The 26504-nt window shown below is 33.6% G+C and overlaps 1 protein-coding gene and 1 pseudogene across 1 annotated transcript in view; one reads left to right on the forward strand and one right to left on the reverse strand.

Annotated features, from left to right (window-relative positions):
* DIAPH2 (diaphanous related formin 2) overlaps positions 1 to 26504 on the forward strand; it is a 938691-nt gene that overhangs the window by 242231 nt on the left and 669956 nt on the right. Inside the window, exons 10-15 of the mRNA XM_003274986.3 lie at positions 2182 to 2292; positions 8650 to 8768; positions 10670 to 10786; positions 12997 to 13115; positions 16831 to 16895; positions 20258 to 20362. Of these exons, the coding sequence (XP_003275034.2) occupies positions 2182 to 2292; positions 8650 to 8768; positions 10670 to 10786; positions 12997 to 13115; positions 16831 to 16895; positions 20258 to 20362 (636 nt within the window). The remainder of the gene's footprint in view (positions 1 to 2181; positions 2293 to 8649; positions 8769 to 10669; positions 10787 to 12996; positions 13116 to 16830; positions 16896 to 20257; positions 20363 to 26504) is intronic.
* On the reverse strand, positions 24927 to 25477 carry LOC105738078 (annotated as a pseudogene).

Consider the following 26504-nt stretch of genomic DNA (forward strand, 5'->3'; position numbering starts at 1 on the left):
CAAAAATTTAGATGACCTTTTTGTTTTCCACATTCATATTACAATATACATATTTCTGTAAAAGAATATTATCAGCTTATGTTGGAAAATGACATGATAGCATGTTTATTCATCTGTTATTTGTAATTAATTAAATATCTATTAGAATATGATATATAATATATGGTACATTGTTAAGCCAGTACCTTTACCGTTTTAAAACTGACTTCACATTATCTCCTAATTATTATATACTATAGTCAATGGATGGAACGTCTTTGTTTTCATATTAAACTGTATGTTCATACATTGTGTGTAAAGTGAGTATTTAATATATTGAAACATATTATTAAAGTTATATTGATACATTCATTAATTTTATTGACTTTTATTATCTTTATTGTCTCCTGATCTGAATACTTTTATTTGTATAAAGATACAATTGCAGGGCTCATTAACTGGTTTCTTACAGAAATGTTCTCTTTACTTGTAGGGTATTAATACAAGCCATTAAGCTAGAATTTCTTCTGGCAAAAACAATCCTAACAGATGGCAACTTTTCTCTCTATTAATTTTGGATTGGACATGTACTTTGGCTTGTTTGGTCATGTCATAGTTGTAACATAACAAGAGTCATTCAAGCAAATACAATGATAATATAGCTGTGGACATGTACAGTATGCAAATTTATAGCCTAGCCTATCAAAACTATAAAGATTTACCTGATTTCCTATTGTAAATAGGAAGGTTAAGTAATCCATTAAAGCATAAGCTTCATACTAACTTATCTGGTATGTCTTTAAAGGTAATGCCAAATGTATGGCAAATATTTAGTCAGTTGCCTAAGTGTTTTATCTTGATACTTGAATGTTCATAGAAATTAGACTGTGTTGTTGTATCATTCAGATATCTGGTCATGTTAGAAACAACCTTAATCAGCCCTTTTAAAGCACGTAACTTTTGATTTTTGAACGTAGATGTGAGGCAGATAGGCTAATCTCCCAAAAAGCAGCTTAAATATATAAGATACAGACTCAAAAGTAAAGCATACCTTTTAATCTCTTCTCCCTATTTTGGAAAAAATAACTCTATCATAATCTGTAGATGTCAAGTCAAAATACGTTTGAAATATTTGTCTTTTGGTAATATATTTTTCCCATGCTGACTATTAATTTATTTGTGTCTGCTTCTATAAATACTTAGCATCTTTATATAATCTGTTTTTTCTGAGGATTCCCCTTGTAGTTTGCCCTTTGAGCACTCTTCTACTCATTGCATTCTTTAAAAATAAAAAAAAAAATAAATGTAAATGGCATCTTTTCAGTTAAACAATTAGCCAGTTACCTTAGATTTGAGCAGCATTTTCCAAAAATGCTACTTAAGAATAATTTATGGAATACCTGGCACTTAGCATTTTGTTGATTCCCTTCTAGATTAAAATTACCAGCAAATAAGTTCCTTTTTATAATAGGGAATCTCAAAATCAGAAGGTAAGAAAAGCAAAACTCATTTTTCAGTATCAATATATTTAGTCAAATACTTTACTTGAAAACAAGCTCTTACATATGCTTTATTATGAAATGTGCATTAGTATTAGTCTCCCAGTGCCTTCTAGTTGATCTTAATTCACTTCCATTATTTTTTCCTACCTAGTAAGTTAATTCATCTTAATTACATATTTTAATACTTTATATATTTTGTACAAATCATCCCATTAAGAGGATGGAGAGAGTTTAAATCAGTGTAATAATTTATCTAAGTTATCACTGTTCCCTGTTTAATGTTAGGGTACTTTTATAACTTTGATTTATTTTAGAAGTGTTTATAACCCCGTAGAATTGAGGCCAAGTGTACTGTGAGGACCGCTGGACATGAAAGATCATTTTGTGATCTTTTCAAAGGGCTCTATCTGCCCACTTTTGCAATTTGGGTTTTTCAGAGGGAGTTTAATATTTCTTCATCTTGTTTTTAAAAGCATAACATACTTGGTCATCACATCTTTGTTAGAATTATTTTGGACATTATACACTTTGTCGTTAATTTTGTTTATAATTAAAGTCATAATCATTATACTTCTAGAAATATTTGCATTTCTTATTTTATCATTATGTGTATATGCCTTTAGTGAATATATTATCTTAATACATTATTTCATTAATTTAATGTGTTTTTTTAAAACAAAATTTACTTTTCTAATTGCAGGTGGCCTGCATGCAGTTTATAAATGCCCTTGTCACTTCTCCTTATGAGCTTGATTTTCGAATACATTTAAGGAATGAATTCCTCCGTTCAGGACTAAAAACAATGTTACCAGTAAGTTGAATGTATACATTTATTATGCTGATGAATTTTAATATTTTTTTCACTTCCACAAATGTACTTGAAGCAGAGTAAATAAATGTGCTTTGCTGTTTTGTTTTGTGAAGCATTAGACATTTTGTAAGCTTTTTTGTATTCCAGTAATAGCATTCTGTACATACAAATGATGATTCAGAACTCAGCTAATAATGTGCCCAGAAGGGATGTGTTTTTGTTTTTTGTTGTTTCCCTGAAGTCAAAAGGGAACTTCTTTTCTTTGAATTTTGAATATTGAAAACATAAGACTTTTTTTTGGAGTTTCAATTTTCATTTAAAATTTTCTGCTTTCCTCTTTGATAACTTAGATTGATTTCATTGGTATTCAAGATAAGCATGCATAGAGTTTTGATTACTATATGCTAGACACATTGCTTAAGAATGTTACTTTTGTTACAAGGCAATAGGAACTTTTCAAATCAAAAACAGTTTGTTTCTTAAATTGAATGTGAATATTTGCTGTAATTATTATAGTGTTAAAAACATTTTTGGAATGATTTTATATGCTGAATCTGAAATAAATGAGCACGCTTACTTTTATAAATGCAAATACAACTACTGTGGTTTTATATTTTATTAAGTATATTAACTGAAGAGTCACTATTGAAGACTATGGCATTGTTCAAGACAAGTAAAATTATGCTAGTGTCTTTAAGCTACTCAGAATATACCTGAGAGACAAGAAGTAAAAGTAAGGAAGTGAGAAAAAAGCACTGAGGAGAGAAGAAAACAACAACAAATGTCATTGAATGTGCGTGTGTGTGTATGTGTGTGTGCCCATGTGTGTATGACCTAGTTTACCAGTAATACCCAAATTGGGGACATTTCCTGGTGAGGAATCAATATGTAGCATAAATTTGTAACATATGGTGGGATACTTTTAACTGAAACTAGTTGAAACCCATCATAATAAGTTGTGTGATTGGACCTGTTAAACCCATTTTAATAAGATGTATGATTGGGTCCACCTGGTTTTGGAAATTTGTATGTCAATCCACCTAAAGTGGTTCTTTCATTCTTGACACTTAAAACCAAGGCATTGGATGCAGAGAATCAAAGCAACATTTTAAGTGACCCATCTAGAGATTCACTGTGCAGTTAACTTAGTGACATTCACCATTATAGTTAGTGTGACATATGATTATTCTTGTTTTTTTTTTTTTTTCCACTAATTTTCTTTTCATCCAAAGCCTGTAGCCTTGGATAGCTAAAGATAATCTTATAGTCTTGATTGTAGTTTGCTTTTGAATTTCCTTCTTGTTGGTTTCCATGCTTGTTTTTACTGGGCTTGTTCTCTGTTCATAGTAGCATCTTTGAAGACTTGCTGGCTGCAAGGGCTCTGTAGCATCCTCTACTCGTTTACTAATATGCCATGTTTTCTGCCATAGTTGTTGCTCTTACTTTTCTCTCTTTCGTTCCCCTCTATTTATAATTGAACATTCACTTTCTGCTTTATACTACTGAATGGCTAGTCAAGAGAACTGTGACTCTCATTTTAATTTATTTTAGTCCTCATTTTTCAGAAAAGGTATGGTATTGTAGCTCTTGTCCTTAACCTTTTGCGCTTTTGTCTGGGTATATTAATCTCTGCTGGGCTCAGTGGCCTCATGTTATTCATTTGGTTACACAGACAACTAAGATTATGTGTCCGTGTTTCTAAGCTACACTTTTCCATTGGCCATATAGCCCTATATAAAACTTTTTGTGGTACCTTGTGCTTCTTAATTTATATATTCTTTTTTTAAATTAAAGATAATTTTTAATTATGGCTACAAAATAGCTGTACATATTTTTGTGGTAAAATTTATATTTTGATACAAGAATATGGTGTGTAATGATCAAATCAGGGTAATTGGGATATCCATCACTTCAAGCATTCATCATTTCTTTGTGTTGGGAATATTCTAATCCTACCCTTATAGTTACTTTGAAATATAAATAATTGTGAACTATAGTCACTCTATTGTGCTACTGAACACTAGATCTTATTACTTCTATCAAACTGTATTTTTGTATCCATTAACCATACCCTATTTTCCCCCACACCCTACTACCCTTTCTAACCTCTGGTATTCTTAATATATACTTCCAATTAGACTTTTCTTTATCACATCTCTTCAGTATGCCCTGCTTCTCAGATCTCAGTGAGTCTTCAGCAAGATAAAAGTGGGAAGAGAAAGTTTTGGAATAGAACCTACAAGGATTCTCAGAATTTTTTTTCCTCTCTAAGACGGTAGAGCTAAATATGATTAAATATGGCTCTGATTCTCAACTAAGAGGTTGGGCGTGTCCCCCTAAAATCTTACTGTATTGAGGATAGGGCAGAGATATTTGGTTGGAAAAAAAAAAATCCTCCCCAGGTATTTCTTTTCCTTTTCCTTTTCTTTTCCATTTCCCTTTTTCTTTTTTTCTTTTTCTTTTTCCTTTTTCTTTTTCTTTTTCTTTTTCTTCTTTTCTTTCTTTTTTGAGACAGGGTCTTGCTCTGTCACTCAGGCTAGAGTGCAGTGGCACAATCACAGCTCTCTGCAGCCTCAATCTCCTGTGCTCAAGCAATCCTTCCACTGCAGCCTCTCAGGTAGCTGGGAATACAGGTGTGCCACCACACCCAGCTAATTTTTGTGTGTATATATGTATATATATATGTGTGTGTGTACATATATATTTATATATTTTATATATGTTTTTTATTTTATATTTATTTTTGAGACAGAGTCTTTCTCTGTCACCAGGCTGGAGTGCAGTGGCGTGATCTTGGTTCATTGAAATCACCGCCACCTGGGTTCAAGTGATTCTTGTGCCTCAACCTCCTGAGTAGCTGGGACTATAGGTGTGCTCCATCACGCCCGGCTAATTTTTTTTTTTTTTTTTTTTTTTTGCATTTTTAGTAGAGATGGGGTTTCACCATATTGGCCAGGATGGTCTCCATCTCCTGACCTCGTGATCTGCCCGCCTCGGCCTCCCAAAGTGCTGGAATTACAGGTGTGAGCCACTGCACCTGGCCTAATTTTTATATTTTTTTATAGAGATAGGGTTTCGCCATGTTGGCCAGGTTGGTCTTGAACTCCTGGCCTCAAATGATCCACCCCAGCCTCCCAAAGTGCTGGGATCGCGTATACAAGGGTAGAATCAGTATTCAGGCAGATAGACCTTGAGAAGATTAGAGATCATATATTTAGAACCGTAGATTTCACTACTATTGTTTTAGTTTATCACGACTTGGGAGCAGGACAGAATGGTCATGGGTTAACATATACTACATACCTCACATGTCAACTACTATCTAATTAACCTACTAATGAATGAAATATTTAAATTTAAACCACTGGAATTTATAGTAACATTACATATCCTTTACATATGCAGTGAAGCTTAATAATATGGTCATAGATTGTCTTTAAAATCCTTACTTTTTTTCTATTTATTCTCCTTTTTATATCCAGTTTTAACAAGAGTTCCCTAATATTCTAGAATACAGTATATTCAAAGCAGCAAATTAGATGTGACCAGGGCTAATATTAATTGTTGGTACATGGATGAAAAATTATATGTATCTAGAACCAGTATGAGTTGGGAAAAACTAGTTCTTAGTATTTCAATAATCCTTGAGATCAACATTGTAGTAGAGTGAAACTTTTTTTAATAATAATTATCGGAATCTTCAAGACAACGAATTTTTAAATTATATTCTTTAAAATTTTATTTTCAAGGTTCTTCTCATCCCTATGGTTAAATTTTGATGTTAAAAAATAGTTTGTATTTCATTTATATGGAAATTTCACGTCTGATAAATTTGCTTTAGTAATTTAGAATAAATGAGTTGTTACAAACTCTACAGTGAATTTTAAAATAGGATTTTTTCTGTACTTAATTTACATTGATTTCTTCTGAAATTTTCCCCATTTGCCTTTTATTTAGTTAAATAAATTAAGGAAATATTAGTTAAATCAGATATGTGAAGGAAAAACATAGTAAGAAATGGTGTTGGTAGGCAATAGGCATACTTTTATCTCTTGAAAAGTCTGAGAAACTCTTGTTTTAAAGACTCAATTTTGGTTGTTTGTTAATCAGCAGTGTACTGGCAATGGACTTTGATTTCCTTTGAAGTACACTATGTTATAGAAAATTACATATTTCAGGAATTCTGCAAAAAATAATTTTAGATCTATACAGCATGTCTTTTTAAAAAATAACAAGCATAGAGTGTTTCACATAATTAATAACAATGTATTTCAGTAACTTTGTGATAGTTCACGTTTTAAAATATAAAACTTCAGTGATAAATTTCCATTTACTTTTATAGGATACCCATCTTATTATTTGTACTATGTAAAAATTTTTATTCAGTAAATGTTTATTTTATCAAGAATTTATGAATAATTCAAGGCTTGACATTTGGCTGAAAGGAAGTTTCATAAATATAAACATATATATGTGTATGTATATATGAATATATATTTACAGTAAGTTCTTAGTTAATGTCATTGATAGGATCTTGCGAATTGCACCTTGAAGCAAAACCATATACAGTAGGTCCTTGAATAATGTCCTTCCATTATAACATTGATGAGAAAAGAAAATTGGTTTTGCTATACGTTTTTTGCTTCAAGTTGCAATTTCCAAGAACTACTGAGGACATTAAATGAGGACTGACTTTGATAGGTCTGGAGCATTATTAATAAAGAATATTTATAAAATACTGCATTTACACATGTCTAAATTTTATATTGTGCTATATGTGCTCATATACTATGTATATTGTATAAATAATGTCTGGACCTAATTAAGAACTAAATTGCACATTTAACCGGTTATTTTCACTGAAAACATTTTAATTATGCTGATTGATTTTCATGTTTTGTAACGTTCTATGCTAATTAAATGGCAGTACTTAAATTTTTCTGTTTTTTCTGAAATATATGAAAGTGTTTAAGTTTTATGATGAGTTTCTGAGAGAGAATATATGGTGACAAGAATAAGACATACTGTAAAATGTGTGACAGGTTGTTTCTGCAGTGACCAGTGTATTGGGTTTTTCTGGCTTATGTAATTTTCTAAACAGAGTTCAGAAATCACCTGATAATATGACCCAGCAATGTGAGATAATTTTGCATTCTAATAAATTTCTTCATTCCATTTCAAACTGGAAAACTAGAGCTAAAGCAAGTTATTACTAAAAATGGAACCAAATATAAATACATTTACTTGTTATGTTTTATATGAAATTACATAGAAACAATAATTATTTTCATATGCTCTGCAGGTAAATTTTCCATAAATTTTTATGTATGTGAGTGTTAGAAAAAAGGCATCTAGAAATTGCTGAAATTTGTTTGGCTTCAGTAATAGCCCTTACATCTCTATAATAGTTCTATTGAATAAAGATAGAAACAAGAAATGTATCCCATTTTGTTTTATCGACCTAATTTGAAGTACACCATGCTTGCATTTCCTTTTAGAGTTCAAGCTCAGCTCTGAACATCCTAGTCCCACTTTCGGTATCACCCTTGAGCATCCACAGTTGTGATTATCGATTTGGGTTTTGAAAGCTGCAACTTAATGGACACATATTAAAAGATATTCCAGGTGATATATATTGAGCCCAACAATCTCTAGTGTGGCATGCTTCTAAATTTTTTATACTATTATTATGAAAATTATCAGAGGTTTGTAATGCATGTGCTTATAATGTATTACAAAAACATAACTTTTATGCCCAAGTTGGTATTTTGTGATTTGGCTAAGCAAAAATATAAGGTGGGGGAGGAGGTTAGATACACAGCTTAATAAAAAGTCCAAACGCCTTTTTGCTTTAAAATCACAAAATATCTTTTAAAATAAATGTGTTTATACATCTTTTCAAGCCATACTTGGGACTGTTGTGCTTGAATATATCTTTGCATTTATTCTTCATTAATACAATTGATCTGTATTTGCATTTTTTGCCAGAGGCATATGTGAATGTTCTGACTGCATGAGTTCTTTTGCAATCTTTGATTAGTGTGTTTAGTCAAAACGACAGCATTTAATTTGGGTTGTTAGCAATTAGTTTTTTTCTGTTGTAGAACTGATCGTTAATTTTTTAATGTGTATAATCAAAATGTAGGGCATGGAAAAAATGAAGTGAATGCAATGAGGTCCTTTTATTTTGAAACAGAAAAATTTAGCTACAATTACTTTCAGAAAACCAAGTGCCCGCGTAAATATTTGAAATTGCTTCTGTGTTTATAAATGAATAATTGTGTTCTGCCCTTTATTACCTAAATATGCTGTTGTCAAACTGTTATTCATGTGTTAAATTTTATGTTTATATACTAGGATCTAAAAGAAAAAGAGAATGATGAGCTTGATATTCAGTTGAAAGTATTTGATGAAAACAAAGAAGATGACCTAACTGAATTATCACACCGTCTCAATGACATTCGAGCAGAAATGGAATATCCTTTGACAAACCACAAAACAATTTTGTGTGCATTGTGAGAAAGGGATTTGTGGACGATTTTGTGGACCATTATTAGCGTTCTTGTCTGCCAGCCCAATTTATATCCATTTATTTATATTAGAACCTTACTATGATGCTGTCCTTGAGATTCATGTTGAGGAATTGTCAGGCTGTCTTGATGATTTACACAGAGTGTACTGAAATCTGTACAATGGCTCACAGTATTATAGGTATACTCTGCTCAGTTGTCTTGAATAAAGAATAGCATAAGGCAATATATCTTACATGTAAGGATTTTTTTGGGGAAAATTTCACTGCGTTCATATGTGACTATAGGTGAAATACTTACTCAGTTTATTAAATCAAGCTTCAGTGACTTAGAGATAGAAAGCAATTTTCTGTGTTCAAATATTCGTGTTTCTTAACAATAACAAAAATGTTTAGATGCAATAGAATCCGAATATAGCAAAGCTATGTGGTAGAAGCATCTGAGTCAAATACAGCTAGCATATAACCTTCCGACGGCAACAATTTTATATAAAATGATTTTAGATCTAAGAGATGGTTGTCATAGCATTGCTGGCCATTTGTTTCACACCTGTTATGTTTCTTACTTAATGGATTCTGGTGAAGTTGGGAAACATGTCAGAACCAAAGTGACCTTTGAGTTGGATTTTTTCTCGATGATGTTTTCTTCCCTTTCCTACTCCTCGCCCCCACTCCCCAAAGCTGGAAGTAATATTCCCCTCCTTGAAATACCCAAAGTACCTTGTTTGTTCTATTTTATTTATGTACACTTCTGTGCCCCTGTGAGATTGAGGGCAGAAATGTTATGTTTAATCTTTTTTCCTTCAATGCATCTATGAAAGTCTTACACATAGGTATTGGATAAATGTGTCTGCAATGAATAACAATATTATTATAAGGAATAATTTCTAGTAATTTTTATTCATCATTAGTGGTTCCAGTCTACTGGGGCTTCTATAATATTAAATGTTTTTCATATCAATTAATATCTTGCTTTACATAGATTTCTCTTATAATCAAACTTCACCATAAAACTATTTTTGGGTCCATTGTGTAGCCATTTAAGGACCTCATGAGACTTTAGCACAACACTCTTATGTGGGGTCTAAGAAGTAAGCCATCGTATGCTTAATTCTACTTTGGAGAAAATGTTGACATTTCAGGTTATTTTAGGATATTGAATTACATCTTGTCTTTTATCTTTATTTTACCTTGGTTTTCCAGGTCCTCACTTTTATTACAAAAATGGATCCATTTGTGAAATCTGATTTCTAGTTTACTAAAAGCATCTAAATTTCTGCAACTCTATATCTTGTCTCTACTTTTCATTTTTTTATCAAATAATGAAATACAAATGAATGCAAACAATAATAATTTCAGATTTAGTAAGTATTTCATCTGGATAAAATAAGACTGATTTTGTGGCCTCTTAGCAGTTTGCAGCATGCTCATTTGCCTTCTATCTTATGTGGCAGTGAAAATAGAGTAGCAGTGATTTGCATGAATAATATAGGTCCTCTATCACAACTACAGGGAGATCAAAAGGAAACCATTTTCACTGATGGCATTGCTGTTGCAATGGTATCAGCTATAATCTGGACTTTAAAATATGTATAACGGATCATTTAAGATTTTGACAGTCAAATGGTCTTGGACATGCTCTTGTGGTCTGTCTCTCTAGTTAAAAGATCAAAATGATTCCATAGAGTCATTACTTTATGCAGATGTTTAAATACTGGATCATAGATTTGAAGGTTTAAAAACAGTAATGGAAGCAAGATTATAAGTCAATGTTTTACAAAGTTAAACTCCTTTGTTATGAATGGGACTTCCATCAAGGATCTTTAATATTTTTCCTTTACTTTCTACTGATATGAATGAAGTCTACCATCTTCTATATAATATGCTGAAGGACACTGCTGCTGAAAATTACTTCTTATCTATTCTACAACATTTTTTGCTCATCAGAAATGATTATTATATCAGGTAAGAGGCAGTTCTGAGAGTACTATATTTATAATTTGAATTGGATATTAAAGGAAAATGAGCAATGTAGTGGGGCCTAAGCAATATATGCACACACACACACACACACACACACACACACACACACACACACAGAGGGTATAAGAGTTTGACTCTTTAGGTAACATTTTTTAAAAGGTGTTCATTTTTAAAATTTGGCCAGAAGAGAGAGATGCACTTTTAAAAATGGGGTACTCCAGTGATAGGACTTTGATAGCAATGAACCCAACAGATTGCACTGGCCCTGCAATGAATTTTTTTTGCTAGATAGTGATATCACAGAAAAAGCACTGAAGATCCTGGGGTAGAACTTTAAAGGTTTTATTTTGTGCATATTAAGTAAGGTTTTACTGTTATTTCTCTTTTTACAGTATTTATCTACTAATAAATGTGATCTTAACATCTAAGAAAATAATAGTACTAATATTTCAATTTTATGTCTAGTAATATCATCCTTCAAAATAAATGAGTATGATAATCACTAAAGTTAAAAGTTTTAGAATCTAGTTAACTGGGAATATATCGGAAAACCACAAAGTTATGAAAAGGCTTCTGAGTGACTGAAATTATCCATAGGTTTGTAACCACGATATTATATTTAACTCTTCAAGAGACTCTTAGTTGTTCTTCATACTCTAATTTGCGTGAAATTCTGACAACCTAGGTTCTTTGATTTCTCAAAACCTGCTTGATTAAAGGGAAAAGGAAAGCTACCATGAGGTCAGCACAGTCTCAACAAAAGTTACAACTGTAAAGCAGCATAGAGAACTATTACAGTTCAGACCAGTACAGTAATTTGATGGGCATCATGACATTACAGAGAGATAGAAAATGTTTAAAATATTAAGTTTTGTGCTGTTTTTTAAGCAGCAAGGCTGGTAATACATTAAAAATTATTGTTGTATTTTTAATTAAGTTCTAACAAATTTAAAAGGGGTACTATGCCCAAAGGTACTCAGTTACCTGGGGAACATCATTTATGTGAAAGTATCCATTTCTCAGCAACTATGAATAAATAAGAAGTTATCCTCATATGGCATGTTTTTCATCCTAAGAACATCCATGTGAGGCAGAAGTGTGACAAGCATTTTATTTCACTTAGGGATGATTAACCTGGCCCCAGCTGTGTTTTCCTTATTTAACCATTGACTAGACTGAGGTTATAATCCAGTATTATTTACTCTAGACCTGAAGATGACTTGAAAAAAACCCAGATTTGTAATATGTATTACTATTTATTCTTATTCTTGGGACCAGACCCATTACTAAAGACATAGAAGAGCAATTAGAGTCTATTTGGCTTCATTTACAAACTTTTAGTAGATTGGCTAGTTATCAGCACACTATATTTAGGGAAGTTTATATCATAATTTGTCTATAGTCGTACTTCTTACTACTGATTTTTCTCTGTTGAATTTATTATCCTCTGACAAATACTAAATCTTACCCAAATTTTAATGCAAAAGTGCCTTTTAAAAAATTTTGCAGTATGTGAGTGGTCATTTTTAAGGCCAGAATTACCTTGATAGATTACAGAATTAGGATATGTTTTAAAACCTCTGACACTTTAAACAAATTGAAGCAATAGCCATGCATATTAAGTGTGTATGCTTTTATAAAATGGGTCTTTTAAAATGTGTTGCATAAATAGATCCTTGGATAGTCTTGTAATATAAGTGGCTCTGACCAGTTTTGTAAGCTGTTATAGCTATCTTGACTAAAAGTGCTGTAGTAAATTCAAGACATTGCTTGCCACGTAATGTGAAGAAACTCATCCCTTACTGAAATTGAGAACCTGTGGATTCGTAGAACCATTTCTGTATCCATGAATGTAGGACTAATGGCTCATTTGTTTTTATTAACTTTAGAAACAGTAGCATAAGTAAATAGAAAAGGTTGATAAGTATCTTTGAACACAAGCATGAATCCCTGCAAACTAGATTATGAAGTCACTAGATGCAGTTGATTACATCACAATGGGTTTGGTACTGTAACACCCAGACCATCCTTAAGCTTAGGCGTACTTGTCCTAAGGAGGTGTAGTGGTTGCTGGATTTTTTTAAAACAACTCCAGAAAAAGACCTAGTTCTTCTAATATGTTGAATGTCTTCTAAAGCAAATTGATTTGCCTGGATAGAAAGGCATTCATGAATACTTTCTCTCCTTTTCAGGCCACAATATTATAAAATAATTGAGGAATGTGTTTCACAGATAGTGCTACACTGCAGTGGTATGGATCCAGACTTCAAGTATAGGCAAAGATTAGACATCGATTTCACTCATCTGATAGGTATGTATCATAATCCTCATTGTCCTCTGATTGTGTTTTATGCCTTTGGTATTATAAGCACCTTTTAAGTGAAGAAGTTCAGTAAGAAGCTTCAGTTCTTTTTTTTTTTTTTTTTTTTTTTTGAGACGGAGTCTCGCTGTGTCCCCCAGGTTGGAGTGCAGTGGCGCGATCTCAGCTCACTGCAAGCTCCGCCTCCTGGGTTCACGCCATTCTCCTGCCTCAGCCTCCCGAGTAGCTGGGACTACAGGCGCCTGCCAACACGCCCAGCTAATTTTTTGTATTTTTAGTAGAAACGGGGTTTCACAGTGTTAGCCAAGATGGTCTCAATCTCCTGACCTCCTGATCCGCCCGTCTCGGCCTCCCAAAGTGCTGGGATTATAGGCGTGAGCCACTGCGCCCGGCCAAGAAGCTTCAGTTCTTACTGAACTTCTATTCATATCTGGTAAATCATTGTGTCTGTGGGCACTCAATTGCTGTAATTGTTAATTATAATGATCATGAGAGTTCTGCCTGTGTGATTAGAAATATTAACCTATTTAATAAGTTCCAACACTCCTGGAGGTAGTTTAAGCTTAGTGTCCCACAAAAACCCATTATATTATTATAGATGAATGCGTTACTGTTTAGAAACATGACTCTGAAATCTTTTCATTTTATACTGGTACCTTAGTGGTCTTGTAGAAATCATGTATACAGTGGGGTCTCATTATAGTTATGTTATTAATGCCTAAGTTTTAGAAAAGAAATACAGGCTCATTTCAATAACTTGAGACCTTCTAAGGCTATCAAATGGATCAATTTATATTTTCATAGATCTTAGAGTTAGAAAGAATTTGAGGTGATCATGTTCATCTCCTTAGATTGCTGAGGAAATGACCTTATATCATCCTAGACTGGTAGTTAGCAGTACTTTTCAGAACAACCTCTGAAGGATAATCTGAACCTTCGCTTGTGAAATGTGCTATGCTATCTAGCCTTATGGCTAAGCAGTCTTATTTATACTTAATTGGAATCACTATTGTTAAGATTCAAGCATGAACTCATTTGTCTTATATTTAAAGAAAGAAAACAACTATTGTATGCCAATTACATATTATTTTTGACTCCATAGCACAAGGCAGATATTCAGTAACATTCAAAGATGGATAACTTATTATTTATGTATTATTTCTGTTTTAAATGTAATGCATACTTATTTCAGTCAATCTAGAGACTTACATAAGTGACAAACCACCAATCACATTCGTGATCGCTCCCTTTTCAGCTTGGTACATTTCCTTGTATCTCTTTCTATCTGTCTATCTCTCTGTATGCTGATTTTTTTGGAGCTTTATATTATGAGAGTTTTTCCACATTAACCTTCAAAATGTGACTTTTAATGTCTGTATAATATTCCATTTTGTGAAATACCATAATCATTGTAACCAGTCCTTCCTTTTTGTGCATTCACAATTGTTTTTAGATTTTCACAGTTATAAATGAATGTGCTGTCAACATTCTTGTATATAAATGTTTGGCTTTTTCTCATTATTTCCTTATGATTGATTTTTGTAAGTGAGGGTATGAACTTTCAAAAAGCCAAATGCTTTTCAGAAAGCTTGTGCCAATTTACTCAGCAGTGAATATGAATTCTAGCCTCATTGCATATTTTTCAATGAGTTTGAAAAACAAGTTTATTTTGCATTTTGTTGAGGGAGTCATAAGGGACTATTTTCAAATATGTGTATTAGCTTACAATCCATTATAGACCATAGTTAGGACACATACACTACTGTTGATTTTGATCTTATTAATCTTAAACATGGAGTCATCGTCACCTCTCACATAATAAACTATAGTTTTTTGAAGTATTTTGTAGTTGAAAAATAATTGAATACCTATAAAAAATAATAATTTAGTCAAGTAGTATTCAGTATTCAACAGATGTTTGTTTTGTGTACTGTGTACCAGGTACTTATGATTCTTTACCATTAATCAAAAGTGTTGGGTGAGGAGAGATGAAGGGATCAGGTGAGAGAGGATAGTCAGCATCATAAACCCATTGTGATGTTATCCACGTGTCATCTCTGTGACTGTGAACAAATCATTTAACTTCTCTAGGTTTTAATTCCTCAACTTTAAAATTGAGTAAGTCACATATATGAGTGGCTCTTAATATTTGATGGTCAAAATCCTTTGTGAGAAGTTGACAAATACTTGGAACTTTGATTAGAACACACATATGTTCATGTACACAAAAAATTATCAGGTGCTTCAAGAACTTCTAGGAAACCCATGGATCTGTATTTCAAGATGACTTGGACCTGAAGAGATTAGTCTCTTGTAATTTCACAATTCTTTAAGTCTGATATCTTTCATAAATCAGATTGTATCAGATCTCTGCCTGAAACTCTCTGATGCCTTTCCATTGAAATTTAAATTCTAAATCATTACCAACCATGGCTAGGACAGCTTAGATACGGCTGTTCTTTGACTTCATCATTTCCTACTTTCCTCCTCAGTTGCTTTAAAAAAACAAACAAACAAACCAGCTTTATTGAGGTACATTTGATGTAAGAAAAACTACCCATATGTAAGGTATACAATTTGATAAATTTTGCTATTAATATAGACACTTAAAACCATCATCAAAGTCAAGATAATAATCCTGTTACCCCCTAAAGTTTCTTCATTGTCCTTTTAGTTCTTTCTTTCCATGTCTACCACATCTTCCCATCCTGGGATATTACTGATCTCTTACTAGTTACATTTTATAGTCTGTCTCATTAGTTGCATTTTTAAAAATTTTATAAAAATAGAAACATACAGCACATATGCTTTTTGCCTGTCTTCTTGCCTTCAGCATAATTATTTTGAGATTCATTCATGTTGTTGTATTGCATGTATCAATAGTTCATTCCTTTATATTGCTGAGTAGTATTCCAGTATATGGATATACCACAGTTTGTTTATGTATACACTTGTTGATGGCCATTTAGGTTCTTTTGAGTTTGGGATTACTATAAATAAAACTGCTGTGAATATTCACATAAATTCTGGGTACTGGTATATGTTTTTATTTCTTTTTGATAAATAAGTGTGGAATGGCTAGATACAGAATAGAGTTTATATATACATAAAATAATGAGAGATACAGTATTGCCCAAAAGTTGTTCTTCAGTTATTTATATTCTGAAGTGTTTGATTTGACCTGAGAAGTTTGAAGTTTGTTTCCTTATGTACATGATACATTTTGCCCCAGATCAGAAGTTAAGTAAAAATCTTTTCATGAAGAATCCTGAATTATCTAATGTTATTCTGTCTCTCTCTAGCTTTTTTGTAGGACAGTTTTGAATCTTGCTAAGACTATTCATATCTTATTAATATTATTAAGGTTAAACATGGAGTCTTTGCCACCTCTCCACCCATAATAAACTATAGGGTTGTGAAGTGTTTTGTAGTTGAAAAATAATTGAATACCCATAAAAATAATTTAATGAAATATATTTTTGGATGCTTGGTTTTGTGCCTCCACAATGCTATCATTGAATTCAGTTTGTATGCTAAAGAAAGAATATATGATTTTTATGTTTTCTGTATAGTATAGGTCAATTTCCATTTAGTAACAATTGACATAAAAATGATAGTCTGCACTGCAGTGTTATAGGCTAGAAGACATCTTTTGTCTAGTGATCTCATGCCATAATTTCGAATCACTTTTGTTTGATCTTAATAGATTCTTGTGTGAACAAGGCAAAAGTTGAAGAAAGTGAACAAAAAGCCGCAGAGTTTTCAAAGAAGGTAAGCTTATAAAATATTAGCCATAATTGTTAGGTTAATAATTTAATCACAGTAATACTCTACCTTCTTTATTAATGTGAGGCCTTCTGAATGTTTCATTTCTGTAGTACTTTATATTTTTGGATTCAAACATAGCCATGGAATATTGATTTATTTCCTTATAAAATAAGGTTGCTATTGTTCCCTCATCATCATGTTTAATGCATTATGGAAGAAAAACACTAGCCACATTATACTAAAGTGATACATGAAATAAAATTACATTGCTGAAAGGGTATAGTGGGAAGCAATTAACCAAAATAAATTCTCCCTTTGCTTTCCTGCAGCTGTCACTAGCAATAGGTAGCTCTTTGGAGAACTGTGAGATGTTCAGCTAGTCTTTTCTGTTGTGGTCTTTTATGTCAGTGCTATTGATAGCAACAACATGTTGCAGTGTTTTCTCTCTTTCTCACTCTCTTTCTCTCTCTGTTTAGACTTAGCTTCTTTGAATTTCATAATTATCATTTTGTAAGTGATGCTGCTACTTCATGTAGGCCTGGTAGAATTTGAGGATCCCTTTTCTTTCTGTGTTAACGTATTAAATGCCTTTGAGTAAATGCCAGCTTTATGAATATCTGAATTGTATTCAGATCTAAGCTTGTCTTTTCCTTGTTTCATGGAAGCATAGCTATAATTTTATTAGCTTCTACCACAAGTTTCTCTTTTTTTGTTCTAGAGCCTATTAAGCATTAGTACAGTATTTCTGTCCTGTTGCGTGCAGGCAGAAGGATTGAAGCACACGTCTAAAAGCTCTCCAGTTTTCAGCCTTCTGACAGCAAGATAATGTGCTTACATATTGCTGTCTCTTCAAAGTTATGACTTACCTTGGAGATTAGATAATCACTTTTGCTATCACTCTAGAAATAATAGAGTATTACTGAAGAAGTTACTTCAGGGCATCTGAAGAAATGTCTTTGCTCTTTCAGTTACTAGAATAGATTTTAAGAGCTTGAGTATAAAATGTTTGTGTGGAGCTGTCATTTTTATTGGTGAAAGAAAATGCATGCTTTTTGATTAATAGACCTTTATATTTCTAATGTTCTTGTTTTAAGTAGCACATTTAAAATTCCCTTTGAAAAACCTTAGAATCTCCTTAAGTTTTGGCTGGCACTGTGATTAGACACTACAAGACTGGAGCAAATTGTGATTATCTGTCTGGTAAAGTTTTTTTGTGAGCATATATATTATGGAAAAAGGAGTCCTAAAGTAATAGAAAAGAAATTTCAGTGTTTGATGCTTTAGTGTCATCACCAACATTTAGAATGAAAACATGTATTGTCTCCCAGTGGTTAGCTACATGCATCTCCTTGTTCTGGGTCATTTTAAGAGGCAGTATAAAGTCATTTTTTAACAAGTACTAGAATGAGAGGCAGTAGTTGTGAGATCTGATCTCAGCTTTTCCACTAATTAGCTGTGACTTTCGGTAAGCCACTTACTCTCTTTAGATCTTAGTTTCTTCATCATTAAAAGGAAATAATAAAATTAGTGGACTTATAAGAAGACCTCTTCCAGCTCACATATTTCAGGCTTGTGTGATCCCCATTTGCTGTGTTTGCAGATTAAGGTAATTTTAAATTAAAAGCAGAAACATTGTGTGCCTCTCCTCCAACATACTAATAAACCATTTTTAGAGGAAAAAATGTGTATAGTGTGTTTGTGTAGGTGCCACGATTTAGAAGCACATAGGAGAAGCTAACTTTAGGAGTGGGGATGGGAGTACAGATTGAGATAAATCTTAACACGGATGGTAGTAAAGGCAAACAAGCTCACACTGGAGGACATCCATCTTCTTAATGAAGTAGGAAAACAAGGTCATTGACTGAAGGATATATGGATCCTTCACTCCAAGGATTTAGGGTAGGTTTGAAATTTAAAGGAATTAGAGAATATTTGGGCTGGGATCTGTGAGACATTTTCCGGGGATTCAAGGAGAGATGAATAAAATCATTTCAGGTTCGACCCAAATAGTATTATTATCCAGTTTGCTCATCCACTCTTCAGACCTAGATCAGAATGGCATTTTATAATTTCCAAAGGTCAAAGCTACTATGAGGATGAATATTTGTTAACAGTGAACATACTTTTGTATTGTTCCACAAACTCTTAAGATGGTTTTGGGCAGTAACATGTATCACTTTTAGAAACAGAAATAACATTGTTAGAATAATGTATAGACTTCTAAATTGACTTGAAACAACATTGACAATAAAGGGCAAATAAAATGTTCTATAGCCAGACCCAGGCAGTATTCACTGGAAATATGCAGGCAGGTTTGTGCCTGCTTAGAGCCCTGTCTGAGTAAGGGCTAAGGCAGGATACAGTGAATAAATATTAACCATTCAGAGTCTTTGGCTTAGCACCCCATATTTTAACCTCCAGTTTTTCCTCTCATAACATGCTATACAAATGTTTTGGCTAACCATCTGAATGAGACTGCTATTAGGGCATTCTACTGTCAGAGTTTGTGAAGTACTGCTTTATGGATTCTAGACAACTAAGATTGTAATAGAAACAATTCCAATTTGTATTAATATACATACATTTGAGCATTCTAAAAGTGCAATTTCTTTTCAAGATTAAATACAGTCAAGGAGTTGAAACTGCTTGATGGTTTATTTTTAGATTTCATTTTCTAATTCATTAAACTTAAAAGTATGGGATGAGGCCACGCGTGGTGGCTCATGCCTGTAATCTCAGCACTTTAGGAGGCCGAGGCAGGTGGATCTCCAGAGGTCAGGAGTTCAAGATCAGCCTGGCCAACATGGTGAAACCCATCTCTACTAAAAATACAAAAATTAGCCAGGTGTGGTGGTGCGCACCTGTAATCCTAGCTACTTGAGAGGCTGAGGCAGGAGAATTGCTTGAACCCAGGAGGTGGAGGTTGCAGTGAGCCAAGATCATGCCACTGCACTCCAGCCTGGGCAACAAGAGTGAAACTCTGTCTCAAAAGGTATGGGATGAAATATTTTTAAAATTATTAATTCTAAAATTGAATTTTCATTAACAAAACAATAAAAATGTCCATTACGTGTGAAGAGAGACTTTTCAGTCTACCTTTTTGTCTTTGTATTTTCTTTTCAAAAGTGAAAATGTGTTTTCTTACCTTGGGTAGGGGGCATATTTCTTCTTTACTACCACCACAAGCAATACCCCACCTCCACTTGGATACTTAATTGTTATGAAAATAATTACAAGCTGTGATTTTTCTGAGTGATCTGGGAATTCAACTAAGTAAAAACCACTCCACTTGTTTAATACATAATGTTCTTTAAAGCTTTCTCAAAACTATATTATTAACTGTACATTGATGGTGATCATTGCAGTTTGACGAAGAATTCACAGCTCGACAGGAAGCTCAAGCAGAGCTTCAAAAAAGAGATGAGAAAATCAAAGAACTTGAAGCAGAAATCCAGCAACTTCGAACCCAGGTAATGAAAGAAGATATAGACTTTGTGTCATGTCACAGTGAGTTTGATGGTAGAAAATTATCTTGTTATATAGAAGGAAAAATGTGACCAGAAGCAGACTTTTTGGCAGTTTTACATTTTTGTTGAAATAACTGTACAGATTTTATATTCCAGGACAATAAATCATTTTAATGCTTGGAAAAAAAATAAAGCATTAGTTGCTCAAATGGCCCTGAATATTTTTAACAGAATATATTACACAAGCAAAAGTGTTTTTGAGATGAAATTTTCATGATGATTTGAAAAATTGGGTACATGCTATTTTCTTTCAAAAAGAATGTAGAAATAGTCATTAATTGTAATTATCTCAAAAGCTTCTTGAGATCTCTTTGAATCTCAAGTAAATTTCCACCTACATTTCCTATGGTGAAAAGCTCCCATATGTACTTAAAATTTCAATTAGGGTATCTAAACTTTCAAACTGATTATGTATTCTCCTCAATATACTTTATTCTTAAATTAATATTAAGAAATTGAAGATGGGCCGGGTATGGTGGCTCATGCCTATAATCCCAGCACTTTGGGAGGCTGAGGTGGGCAGATCACGAGGTCAGGAGATCAAGACCATCCTGACTAACATTATGAAATCCCACCTCTACTAAAAATACAAAAAAGAAAAAAAATTAGCCAGGAGTGGTGGTGGGCTTCTGTAGTCCCAGCTGCTCGGGAGGCTGAGGCAGGAGAATGGTGTGAACCCAGGAGGCGGAGTTTGCAGTGAGCCAAGATCATGCCACTGCACTCCAGCCTGGGTGACAGAACGAGACTCCGTCTCAAAAAAAAAAAAAAAAAAAAAAAAAGAAGTTGAAGATGATGTCTTAACATAGTGGGTGCTCAGTAGATATTTGTTGATTAACTAGGTCTGTTTCCACCAGTCTAGTGAAAGATTACTTGAAAAGTCACCAACAAACTCCAAAATACCCAATCCGTGGGCCTTTTCCTACCCTTAGCCTGTATTACTTATCTCTAATATTTGATCATTTCTTTTCAATAAATTAATCTCTTTCTCTGTGTTTCCCTCCCTCTCTTTTTCTTGGACTTCTTTTTCTTCATGTTTGAGAACTTAGTTTCTCCTTATTTTTTCATCCTCAAATGGTGACCTTCCACAATATTCTGTCCTCTGCTCTTTTTTGTGTATATTTTTGCTGTACTGTTCTATTCAGTATCATACATTCACATATCCCTTTTTAGTAGGGGTCAAGTCTGTTGAGTTTGTCTTCTAGTTCCGGCTCTTGATTAGCTAGCCCCATAGGATGATCCTGTTGCATGTTGAAATCAAACCCAGTTTTGTGGTTTTCTCTCTTTCCTCAAACCAGTTTGTTGTCCATTCCTGTTTAAATTTTACTACCAATTTTAAAGGTGGTGAGGCTGGAGTTTTCTTTCCCTTTTCCCTGCCCCACCCACTGACAAATTAAGCTAGTCAGTTTTATGTCTGTTCTTTCTTCAACTCCACTCATACTACACCTCTTTGCATCAAACCCCGGAAATCTCCAGGTTCCCTCTCTTATGATGTCTTGCCTGGACTATACAATTGTTGCCTAACTTTTCTCCCTCCTCAAATTCATCCTTTATGTCAGTGGCAAATTAATCTTCCTGAAACAATTCCCTGATTATTGTCACTCCAGGCTTTAATATGTTCACTTGTTGCCTGTTGCAGTCAGGATTAAATAAAATCTCCTTACCAGGAATGTTAAGACCCTCTGGCATGGGTTTTTCCTCCTTTATCTCCCCTGTGCAGCCTAGACTCTGACTGCTCCCCTAACTACAGCCTCTGTTGCAGCTAAGTCACCTTTCCTCCCTTCACATTTGGAAATTACTGTCTCCATACTTAACCCTTCTGCCAGCATTTCCCAGAGATTAGTTGCAGAAATGCCAATAGGTTGTTCATGACGAAAGCATTCCATAGTCCAATAAATTGAGTACACATGAAATTCTTATCTTGGAGATTCATAATACTCATTAGCATATTAAAGGTCCCAGATATTTTACATTGAAGAAACCTGCCTACCTCTTTTTCATATAGATTTCCCATACTCATTTGACCACGGCACCCTTTATCTTAGAGCACCCTTCAACACCTCCTGGAAATAGTGTTTTCATAGAGCTTAGTTGAGAAATGGTGGCTTATATGATTCTCTGTAAGAAATTCCCTCCTTTGCTCATCTGTGTATGTGAAACATATCCTTTAAGGAGAAGATCATTAAGACATCCTCTGGAAAGCTTCACAAAAAACTCCGTTAGTGAATTTCTCTGAACTTTCATATCACTTTTGTAGATCACTCATGGGATATTTGTGTGCCTGCTCTATTTCTTCTGCTAGAGCATAGACACCTTGAGGACAGTGTATTTCTTATTGAGGGCTCACTGTCCCTAGCACAGGCCTTTACCACACAGTGAGTAGTTGCTTACTTATGGTTAAATTAATTGTAAAAAGTGCAGAATCACGAAGCACTCTCAACTCCTGGCCTCAAGCATTCCTCCTACCTTAGCCTCCTGAGGAGTAGCTGGGATTACAGGTGCGGGCACAGGGCTGTATACTTTCTAGTGTGCCCAAAATAATGTCAAATACTAAATTATTCATTTACCATATTCAATTTACAATATGATGTGGTTGCCTAATTTAATTATTCAATTCCTAATTGTTCATGGGAGGAAAAGGAAAGGCTGATATGATTTGATTTTTAAAGGCTGGCAGCATTTAATATAAATATTTGAGATTCCTTATTAAATTTGTAAAATATATATTTAACAAGTAAAATTTTATTTAAATAATAGCATTTTGTGGTTGTCTAAAATTCCCAAAATAAATATGATCTAATAGCAGTGAAAAATTGAATGATGTTTACAAACGTATATTACTTTGAATTATATTGTCCATTAATTAAAAAATGGGACACACATTTTGCCTTTCAAAGTATGAAAAGTATCGCGTCATACACAAAATTTGTAGAATAAATTACTAATTTTCTGAACCTTTAATTTTGCCACAATTACTTTTATCTCAGTCAAGACTATAAAATCAGACTGTTTTCTATAGTTTTGCTACTTTAAAAGTAAAATTAAAATAATTTTACATATTTTAATCTTGTCTTTCTAACCTCAGAGAGAAAATTGCATTCCAGGAGAGGATGGTTATTTGCTAAGTATAGAAACACTTTAGTTGTATGTATGTATATACATACATTAACATTCATCTGTGTGAAAAAACTAGTGTGAGTGAATATTATGGGTAACCTTTCTATGATCTTGTCTACCTATGAGTGTTAGTTTTAATATTTTTGTAAATAGGTCAGTCCTTTCAACTGGTTGTTCCAAAAATTTGCTTCAGCTTACTTTCTAAAGATATTTATAGTGGTGCACGATGGCTCACGCCTGTAATCCCAGCACTTTGGGAGGCCGAGGCGGGCAGATCACGAGGTCAGGAGTTCTAGACCAGCCTGGCCAACATGGTGAATCCCCGTCTCTACTAAAAATACAAAAAATTAGCCGGGCCTGGTGGCAGGTGCCTGTAGTCCCAGGTACTCGGGAGGCTGGGGCAGGAGAATAGCCTGAAACTGGAAAGCAGAGGTTGCAGTGAGCTGAGATTGTGCCACTGCACTCCAGCCTGGGCAACAAGAGCAAAACTCTGTCTCAAAAATAAAATAAAATAAAATAAAAAAATAAAAAATATATTTATAAATTTAGTTAGAAGAACTAAATAATCCAAGTAGAAAATTTATATTAATAAAGGTGAGAGGGCTAGGCACAGTGGCTCTTGCCTTTAATACCAGCACTTTAGGAGACCAAGGTGGGAGGATTCCTTGAGCCCAGGAATTTGAGACTGGCCTGGGCCACGTAGTGAGAACCCATCTTAAAAAAAAAAAAAAAAAAAGCCTGGGATAGTGGTGCATGCCTGTAGTCCAAGTTAGTCAGGAGACTGAGACGGGAGGATCACTTGAGTCCCAGAGTTCAAGGCTGCAATGCACTATGATTTTGCCGCTGCACTCCAGCCTAGGCAAGAGCGAGACTGTCTCTGAATGAATGAATGAATGAATGAGGACAAAAAGGATACTATCCCAAGAAATTTAATTAGCTTTTTTTGTTGTTCACTGAAAATTTGTTTATTAAGTTGTTAATGTTTTACAGAGTTAGTTCAATATTTTATGGAACTTAAAATCCTGAGTTTCCCCTCAATAATACAGATTTCTGTAATACAGACATTTGTACAAACTACTACAATTACTGATGCCTAATATAATTAGACTTCTATAACTTCCATTTGTCAGGTAAATAAAACACCTCTCAAAGTTACCACAACTTTAGGAGTTCACAAATTCCTATTTCTGCAGTTTTTCATTAGTGTATTTTAAACTTTCATAAAAGAGGAAACCAAAACCTCCAAATCAAAAGCCTTAATATGAACCAACATTGAGAAACAGAGTAATGTAAGAAGCTCTTTTATTCATCAGAGAGAACAAAAATACAGAATGTATTTACTAATTTATTTTCCACTAAAGAGAATACACCTTGTATTTAGATAAATAAATGCTTATTTACTGGGAGTTGCTTTTGGAGAATGATCCATAATTGCCCTATCAATGGTCAGATATTGATACCAGGGTCCATCTCTTCTCTTCCACATTAATCTTTGTACTTCCAGCTCCTTTATCTGCAGTTCAGCCTTTTCAGTTTCAGTCTGAAGGATAGACATTGTTCTTTCGTAATTATTTTCAGGATCATCAGAGAAAGTATGGACAATCCATCTCAATATAGGATGCTTATAATATTCCCATTGTTCTGGGATATAGCCTTCTGGAATTTCTACTAGTTCAGTTTCACCAATGAATACATTCACTAGAGTTTCTCCAATTGCCATTGGAATCCCTGTAAACAAAATGTAGAATTTCAGTAAATTCAAAAAACACCCATTGTAGAATCCAGAAGGTTTTATGATAAATAGTCTTTTTCCTATGATCTCCACTGTGTTAAACAGGAGTGACAGCTTTAACAAAGCCACGGGTGAGGAAGCCCCTGAATCCCAGTCGAGTGTCAAGGCACTGGCCAGACAGCTGCCACTGCAGTGACTGAGGCCTGTTGCAAAAAAACTCATGGCTGCCATGGCTGCCTTAATTAGTTTTAAACGTTTCATTCAGTTAATCTAATGTCATATCTTGATTAAAACAGATGTATGTTCATTGGTAGTGGTTTCATAAGAATGTTTATAATGAACAGCTCTACTTTTCATATATATTTATTTAGCAAAGTGAGCCATTGTGATCAGTACTGGTTTAAGGAAATGGATGTAGATTAATCATCTCTAAACAGAACATGATATGGCATGCATTGTTCCCTTTCATCTGTTATCCATTGTCATTAGAGAATGAGCTTTAAGTTACTTTCTGATAGAAATGTTATATCCTCCTCATAATCCTATTTATTTGAATTAATTGTCCTCATTGTAAATGGCACCCATTCATGAAGAGACAGTCTTTTTTATTGGAATGAGGATGGTATTGGATGTGAGAAGAACCACATTGAAATTCTAATCATGTTCAGACTCTGAAACTTTTGGTTAGTCATTTAACTTTTTTTGCAGCTAACAGTTTCCTCATCTTTAAGCAGTGAAATAAAGGTGAGATAATAATGCCCTATCTGTATTACAGGGTTATAATAAGGATCAAAAGAAAAAATAAATGTAAAAATGTTGATAAGCATATATTACTATGGAAATGGATGCTATTTAGTATTTATTATTGGTGTTAGAAGCAAGCTAAGTTACTAGAGCCATGAAACAGATTCTTTGTATGAAGCTAATTAGCCCCCAAGGGAATTTAATCCATAACCTTGTATTTATTATCCCATATTCAAACCAACTAACTGGCCCAAGCCATATACTGTACCTCTTTTTTGCATATATTTATAAAGAAAGTTAATTTTTCATTATTTTAGAGGAGTATTTCACAAAATCTTGGAGGATACTGTATTAGTCCATTCTCACACTGCTATGAAGAAATACCTGAGACTGGGTAATTTATAAAGGGAAGAGGTTTAATTGACTCGCAGTTTTGCAGAGCTGGGGGGGCCTCAGGAAACTTACAATCATGGTGGAAGGGGAAGCAAACACATC

This window comes from Nomascus leucogenys, chromosome X (genome assembly GCF_006542625.1).
Source record: "Nomascus leucogenys isolate Asia chromosome X, Asia_NLE_v1, whole genome shotgun sequence".
NCBI classification, from domain to species: domain Eukaryota; kingdom Metazoa; phylum Chordata; class Mammalia; order Primates; family Hylobatidae; genus Nomascus; species Nomascus leucogenys.